General features: G+C 41.7%; 1 protein-coding gene across 2 annotated transcripts in view; it reads left to right on the top strand.

The window, feature by feature from the left end:
- Positions 1 to 7,550, top strand: part of DTL (denticleless E3 ubiquitin protein ligase homolog) — a 46,203-nt gene extending 38,653 nt beyond the window's left edge. For both annotated transcript variants that reach the window (XM_069108759.1, XM_069108758.1), the window contains exons 14-16: positions 3,909 to 4,747; positions 6,898 to 7,022; positions 7,117 to 7,550. In XM_069108759.1, the coding sequence (XP_068964860.1) occupies positions 3,909 to 4,747; positions 6,898 to 6,987 (929 nt within the window). In that variant the 3' untranslated portion in view covers positions 6,988 to 7,022; positions 7,117 to 7,550. The remainder of the gene's footprint in view (positions 1 to 3,908; positions 4,748 to 6,897; positions 7,023 to 7,116) is intronic.
- Positions 7,551 to 7,970: the final 420 nt, after the last annotated feature.

Genomic DNA, 7,970 nt, shown 5'->3' with positions numbered 1-7,970 from the left:
GACTGAGTCCCAAAACCAGAAAGTGAAAGCCATCAGAGTAGTTATGACATTGGCACAGGTAGATAAAGTAGAAAGCACCCACATTTTCAAGCCTTTAAAACAGAACAGGCTACCTCAGGCAAAGGTCCTCCTCTCCCCACTCACAGCAACCACCCAGCGTCCTGGAAGAGCGCTCCCAGCAGCTCCGGCCCCTGGCAGTCCTCAGCAGGAGTCCTTAGCAGAAAGTCCTTAGCAGTTCTAACTCAAAAAGGGCTTCGCGCTGCCACTGCCTCTGCTGCTGCCGCCGTCACCACCACCGCCAGCCACCGAAGGGACGCTAGCTTGGCTTCCGCTTCCTCTTGCTCCGCCCCTTCCTGCTACGTCAGCAAGTCCAACGGGGCATGGAAGATCTTTAAATCCCATAACCCTTACAGGAACTTCATCTCTCCCTCCAACGATTATGAGAAGGACCCTAACCATGTCCACCTTACTGTCCTACAACCTACCCACAACTTTTGGTCTTTCCCTCACACTTGTTTAGCCCTTGTAGGATCCCGTACGGCCTGGAGAAGGCCCCAGGGCCAGTTCATATTACCACCTGAGGCTAGACCATACTTAACCTGACATACCTGACACAGGGCCACACCCTCTCTCCCTGTGGGCCCTTTGGGTTCCCTTGTTCTGTCCCCTTATGTGTCTCCCCAACCCAAGCATGAGCACCAAGCTCCTAACCCTCAACCCACTCCAAATGTGGGTGGCTTTTCCCTGAGCACAGAGCCCCCCAGTCCATTTGTTATGGGGCTTCTCCAGGCAGTCTATGGAATAATAAACTCTTCTTGTCCTGATTTGGCTACAGAATGTTGGTTATGTATGACTCCTCAGCCCCCTACTATGTCGGAGTGTCAGTTAACACCACTATCCAACCTGAAACAAAATCCAACAACTGTGACTGGAGCCAGCCGAGGCTCACTTTGGGAGATGTCCAAGGTTCCGGTATCTGCCTAACAACTAAGGACACTGTCTTATCTGATTCTCCTTATAGCCCTATTTGTGGCTCTACCCTTCAAGTTCAACCCTCTAGTTCTGATTACTTTCCTCCCCCACCAGGAGCCTGGTGGGCCTGTCTCGATGGTCTCACCAGGTGTGCTGCAGCCAGTGTTCCTATCCCAGAAGCCTTGGAATGTCACCCTCTGTATCCTGGTAGCAATAAGTGCCCAGGTCTCCCTCCTCTCCAGTGAGGAGGGATGGAACTATTTTGCCCCAAGGGAAGTCCAAACTTTCAATCAAAGGCTTACAGCCTCCCTCCTCATCCCCATCTTTGTGGGTCTAAGACTGGTGGGGCAACCATCCTAATTAAGGGGGACGCCAACTACTGGGAACTTAGTGCACAGGTGGACATTGATCTCTCCCAGCTAGAGCACTCCATCTCCATCCTGGAGAGGCAGGTTGATTCCCTTGTGGAAATGACCCTCCAAAACCACAGGGGCCTAGATCTGCTATTCCTCTGGCAGGGGGGCCTCTGCGTTTCCTCAGAGAATCCTGTTGCTTATATGTGAACACCTCCAGCATGGTGCAGGAAAGTTTAAGTTTGGTCTGTAAAAATTTGGCAGACTGACAGAGGGAAAGGGAAAATGCCAAAAACTGGTACCAGTCACTTTTGAACATCCCCTTGGCTTGCTACTTTAGTGTCTGTCCTGGCCGGTCCCCTAATCCTTCTCACCCTTGCTCTCATTTTAGGCATGCCTGATTAATCGCTTTCTCCAATTTGTCAAATACCACATTAACTCTGTCAAGTTACTTATTGTCAGGGATCCCCTCTACCAGCTGCTTGAGGATGGCCCCTTTGATCAGTATGATATTGTGGTCCACACTGTGTCAAGGGTTTGATATACTCACATAAGAAGTGGGGAATGTTGTACTTAAAATACAGGTTACAACATTGTTGCTATCTCAGAGCCTTGCCAGCCATTTTGTTTTCCTCCTTCACAGAAGAGAACTTAATGGCAGAAGGGCCCGCCAAGAAAGACCCACATGCCAAAATTTCCCACCCTAGGTACTTTCCATATCCACCCTGTCCCGAGGAACAAAACTGTCAATCCTTATATGGCTATGCAACCGATATTAGCCAATTGCTGATTTTAGCTTCTGTAAGTTCCAGCTTTTGCAAGTTTTGTGATTCCTTTTACCTTTATATACCAGTGCTCTACCCTTGTTCCGGGCTGCTTGATTTGGGTCTTGCCCCGAGCAGTCGTGTGCTAATAAAGTCCACTTTCAATTTGTACTTAGGGGTCTCGCTTGCTTTATTTAGCACAATATCAAGGACATAAGCAGAGATGTTGGCCTTGTCATGAAGAAGTGACTTGGACTTGTCACTTCTTTAGAGAGAAGAGTAAAGAAGGGCAAGATGTAGGGAGAATTTTGAAGTTCTTAGTGGGAACACAAGGAGTTCTTGATGGGTGTCCTGTTTACCCCTGCAAAGTAGACAAAGGCATCTGTTGAGAGGGGTGGCTGGAGTGGCATTAGGGTACCTAGAGAAGGAAAGGTTTTTAATAGGTAATGGGGGAAGGATAAAAATCGATCAAAGAAGAATTAAAAAGTGTGTATATGCAATAGTGAGGACTTAGTTAAGATTAAATAATGTGAACTTTTAGTGGACCTAGTTTTTAATTTCTTACAGGGTAATTCTAAATTGATAGATGTAATGTAAAGAACCTTGTAAAATTTAAAATACTTTATGTGTTAGCTATCTTCATCATTACTATTCTTTCCAGTGACATATTCAGTAGCTTGAGAGTAAAGAAAGTGGTGAGCCAGGATTGAGTGTTGACAAGGTATGCATGACTATAGGACAGAGTGGCAAGGAACTGGAGGCAGGAGTATTTTGTATAATAAGCACTTACATATAGCATTTTAAGTTTTGCAAAGCACCTGGTATACATTAACTCTTTTGAACCTCACAATAACTATGAATTCCCTATTTTACCATCTGAGAAACAAACTGGATGGGTAAGTGACTTACCATGGGTCACACAACTAGTAGTAGATGTTTAATATGGATTTAACCTAGGTTTTTCTGATTCCTAGTCTAGAGTTCTCTTCAGTTACTTGAACTGATTAATAAGACTGTGAAAGGAGTAACATGACACTAGAGCAGAACTGGGAGAATAGGAAATAATGGAGAAAGTAAAGGTCATAGTGAGGAAGGTTTAGAAGCAGTAAAATAGAGGGGGAGGTAGAAAGGCAAGAGATTATGATCAGAGCCTGATTTCAGAGTTCAGAATCATGGAGTTACAGGTAATGCTAAGAACTTAAAGTATGACTCCGTGGGTGGCTGGGATGGAGTAAAGCAGTAGGTCATGGGAATTGAGGAGGTTGATTAATGCATAGGTCACAGTGTATGTTGAAGTTCCCAAGTATGAAATAAGGGTTGGGGGAGATAAGACAGTGAGTCAGGTACTGAAATGCTTAAGAGAAAAGGAGGGTGACCAGAAGCTGGTAGGTCACAGCAATGCAGATCTATGCCAACATATAAAGATAAATGGAGTGAATAGAAAACGACAAAAGGTTGCTGAGTGATGATGACAAAGGGAGGGTCTGGAAGTGTTGGTAGTGGAGTAGAGCAGGGAACATTTTAACTTCTTCCTCCCCAAGTAATACACTGTAATGATTGAATGTTTTGATCTTAGGCAGTTCTTGGTTACCTAGTCTAATGTGGGCATAAGCATGGATAACTGGAAAACAGGAAATCTGATATCAATTGTTAGTGACAACCTCTTTACCTACTCAGTCTTTCATTAGAACAGCTGATAGAAACCCATTCCCATATTGCTCTTTTAAGTGCTAAGGAATGGAAAAAATAACTTAGCAACATCCAGAAAATGTTTCTGGTTTTAATGTCTGACTTCTCTTGACTGTCTCTTCCTCTGCAGCAATGACTAGCAACCAGATGACTCCTGCCAAAGCTCCTAGAGAAAAGAACAGTCCACTTGTTTCTTCTCCCTGGTCGGCATCTTGTGCTCCAAATTATGCTGGGGATCTTCCTCTCTCCTCTAACACCCCTACATCCTCTGTGAAAACTCCTCCTACCAAGGCCCAGACTCAGACCAGTCAAAAGGACTCTTCATCTTCCATTTCCCCCAAGCTACCTTCATCTTCCAAGATTTTGTTTCAAAACTGGGTGAACAAGACACCCTCTTCATCCCCATCCAGCATACCACCTGTCTCTGAAATCCTGATTCCATCTCCCAGGAAAGCCCTCACTCCTGTGAGTCAGACTCTGTCCCAAGCAATGGCCAACCCTGAAACAGCAGCCCTCTCTAGAAATAAAGCTAAGAGGAGGCTGGATTCAAGCTGTCTGGAAAACACAGATAAGAACTGTTTAAAGGGCTGCAGCTGTGTCACAGAGCTGGAGGGGAAGGCTAAAAGATCTCATCTGGATCTGTGCTGCCTGTCAGGGAACCAGGAGACCATTAGTAATGACCTTCTGGGACTCACCAAATTAAATGAAATGGAAAAGGCCAGTGAGAATACTCCAGCTCCATCGTCTCCTTCCAGTGACTGTACTCCAGCAGACTTTGGATCACCACCTCTTTGTTTCAAACCTTGTGGAGGAGGGCCTGCAGTGGTAGACAAAGAGAATAGTTCCCCCGAGAGGAAAAACTGGCTGTTGGCTATGGGGGCAAAATGGAGGACTGAAAAAGGTGGGAACCGGAGTCCTTCCAGTGGTTCATCTTCTCAGACTAAGAGACAAGATGGAAAGACCTCTCCAGTAAGTCCATCAGGCATCTTGGTTCAAGGTGGTAAAAAGCCTTCAACAGGTTTTCTAAGTTTAAATGGTGCTGCGTACAAATCTTTTGGGGATCCAGATCCCTAAAGGGAAGAGAGCCCATTTAACTCCTTTGTTGAACTATTTTCCACAGTTATTGCTATCCCTTGTAATTTAGGGGATTACAACCTTAAGATAACTGGCAGGGGATTTATTGGCAATCCAGGATAAGAATTGAATTTCAACAGCTATTAAAAACTACATTGAGGTCTTGTGCCCTAGGAACAGGATACAAAGGAATTTATTTTAATAGATTGCTGAGCACCTTGCAGAGTGAATATTTGCCATAATCCCTGCCCTGTAGAAACTTAAATACTTTGAAATGTAATACACATTTTTCAATATCTTCTAACAAATAAACTGAAATACTGACCAGAAATCTTGTCATCTTATAAAACTTCAGAAGTTAGGTATTCTGTTGCTGAAATAAAAGGAAATGCTATCCTCTGCCTACCTTGTCACACCAGTAGCATCCAGCTACTTGGTAACTGGGTCAGAATGAGCAAAAGAAAGCCAATTCATTAAGTGTAAAACATTAGTGCAGTCCTTTGGAGAGACTTGCTTACTGAAGAATGTCAGGTGTGTTTCATCACAGCCTGAAATTTTTACATGCCATGTTATAGGGTAAGGGATTGTAGGAAGCACAGAACCCCATCTGCTCCCAATTCTCCCTAGAGAAGTTTTGGTGATCAGGCTTTGCCGTTGGCAGCTGCCTTTCCAGAGAAACTTTTAACCCACTTGAGTAGTTTATAAGGACCCTACAGTCTTTCAAGCCCAAAGAGACTTGACTCCACAATAATAAAAATTAGCATTTATATAGTACTTTAAGGTTTGCCAAGTGCTTTACATATAAATATATGTGAATATGTGTATGTATAGATATACATGTATATACCTGTAGCCAGTCTGTAATAGAACTAAGTACAAACAACTTAACAATTAACTCTTAGATGTCCATAATTGCTGTAAGAAGGCACAAGAACTAAAATAAAACCATCAATAATACCTTAACCAGTAGTTTTGGTCTTTACCCCAAGTAGTAAAACTAAGTGAAGCAAAGGTGATTATGAGCAAAAATTCAAGAAGATAAATTCAAGTGAGAGATAAAAGGAAGCGTTAACTAGAACTTGATTAGCATACTTGATACTTGATTAGTGTCAAGTTGACTCTGTGTGATTAGCCTAACTTGTGGATATTTCCTTTCCCACATGCTCAGGGAAGGTCAATATCCAGTTTATAAATGGGTAGAGTTCTAAAAAATGTTTGATGGTTGGGACTTGGGATGCAGTTTCCCAGAGAAACAATACTTTGGTTCTTTGGGTTGCCCACAAAATCCTACTTAACTCATAACATAATAAAATAATGACAACAGCTGATATGTAGGGCTTTAAGGTTTGTAAAACATTTTGTACAAATTCTCTCATCCTTATTTTGTTAAGTAGGAAACGTTTAGGACAGTTAAGGTAACTTACCCAGGGTTACACCCCAGTAAGTGAGGTGAGATTCACACCTGGATTCCTCCTAACTCAAAGTATAGTGCTCTAGCCATTAGACTGTGCTTAATTATAAAATTAATAGTATTAGCCTGAAATCTGTCAGCAGAAGGCCATGTGGTACAAGATGGGGAATAGCTTCCTCTCCCTTTCCTGGCCACAAGGCAATCTAATTAGATTATATCATGAGCCAATAGTCAGTCCCATAAGCCTCTCTGAAGTATTTGCTTTTTTTTCTTAAGATACTTGTGATAATGATTTGTTCTTTGATGGAATTTTGGGCAGTATAATGAAGGGGAAGGGGAAATCAAGCAGCTTCAGGAAATCAGACATTTGTAAATATCACAGGGTGGTTAATGTGGATCAAATGTGAATAGACATAAAACATTTTGCAAATGTTTTGACAAACCAGCCTTATGTTTTACTGGCAAATAAAAGTATAGCTACAAGAGATAATGGTTTCAAGGTAATTTAATACTGAATACTGACAGAATAAATGACCACATCGATATCAGCATCTTGAATTTGCTTTTTCTTAACTTCGTGAGAATAAAAAGCATTGTACAAACAACAATTAGACTTTGATGTTTGCCACTTTAGGTTGCAACTACACCTGGTTCCATGAGGAAGATCTGTACATACTTTCACCGAAAGTCCCAAGAGGAATACCGTAGTCCTGACCAGTCTTAAGGAACTATAGATCATTCATTCAGAACCTGAACACGGTGAGTTAATGGAGCTTTGTTCCTCTGCAGAAACAATTCAGATGACCTAAAACAATTATACTTAAACTAACTTTTTCCCCCCTTCTTTTTAAAGGAAATACCTCAACGTTGAAAATCAGCATGAAAAGCTATGCCCTGGAGGTAGCCAGCACCTAATTCTGTTAGTATAGTGTAGATTCTGCATCTATAGGGGAATGCAGGCTTGCATTTTCAAAGTTTATTTTTTTAAAAATTAATCATTTTCTATAGAACATATTTGAATAAATAATTCTCTTTGGAGAAATGACGTAGCTGCTCTGCAATTTCCAGTAGGCACAGGACCTATAGCTCTCTGTTCCCATAGCCTATGATGCAGAGCAACCAAAGAGGCCAGGTGAAATCCTCTGAAGCTTTCCAGATCTGCTCAATGTTGTATTCCTTTGTATAAATTCATGGTTATTTATGAAGAATTATTGTAATTTGTTATAAATATGAAACTTGCGGGTGACTTTTAGTATTACCAAAAAAAATTAAATGAATTTTTAAAAATGTTTGATTTTTATTTATCCTGACATAATATTAAAATACTCCTGGAAAGGCAGAAATTTTTTTTAAAGGTTTGGATTGGTAAATTCTTATTGTAAGGCTAATGATCAATAACAATGTGGAAGAGCAGCATGGCAGAAAAAAAAATATACTGGATCTGGAAACACAAGAATCCTGGGTTTGAATCCCAGTTCTACTTGAAACTGTATCACCTTTGACACATCCAGCTCACCTCCTCTCTCTGAACCTCAGTTTCTCGGGAAATGGAGATCACTTTCACTATTGATTTGTTGTAAAGAAACTGCTTTAAAAACCTTAAAGCACTGCAGACAAATGAAAAAAGGAGGAAGAGGAGCTTGAGATTTCTTCCTTTGCTCAGTTCCTTATTCATTTTTAACAGGTGGTTTGGGTTTGTTTTTTTTT

The sequence above is a fragment of the Petaurus breviceps genome, unplaced genomic scaffold, assembly GCF_028583685.1.
Source record: "Petaurus breviceps papuanus isolate PSGF00001 unplaced genomic scaffold, PetGlider_PUasm1.0 90434, whole genome shotgun sequence".
Taxonomy (NCBI): domain Eukaryota; kingdom Metazoa; phylum Chordata; class Mammalia; order Diprotodontia; family Petauridae; genus Petaurus; species Petaurus breviceps.
Note: the sequence above shows the minus strand (reverse complement) of the source record. Positions and strands in the feature narration are given on the sequence as shown.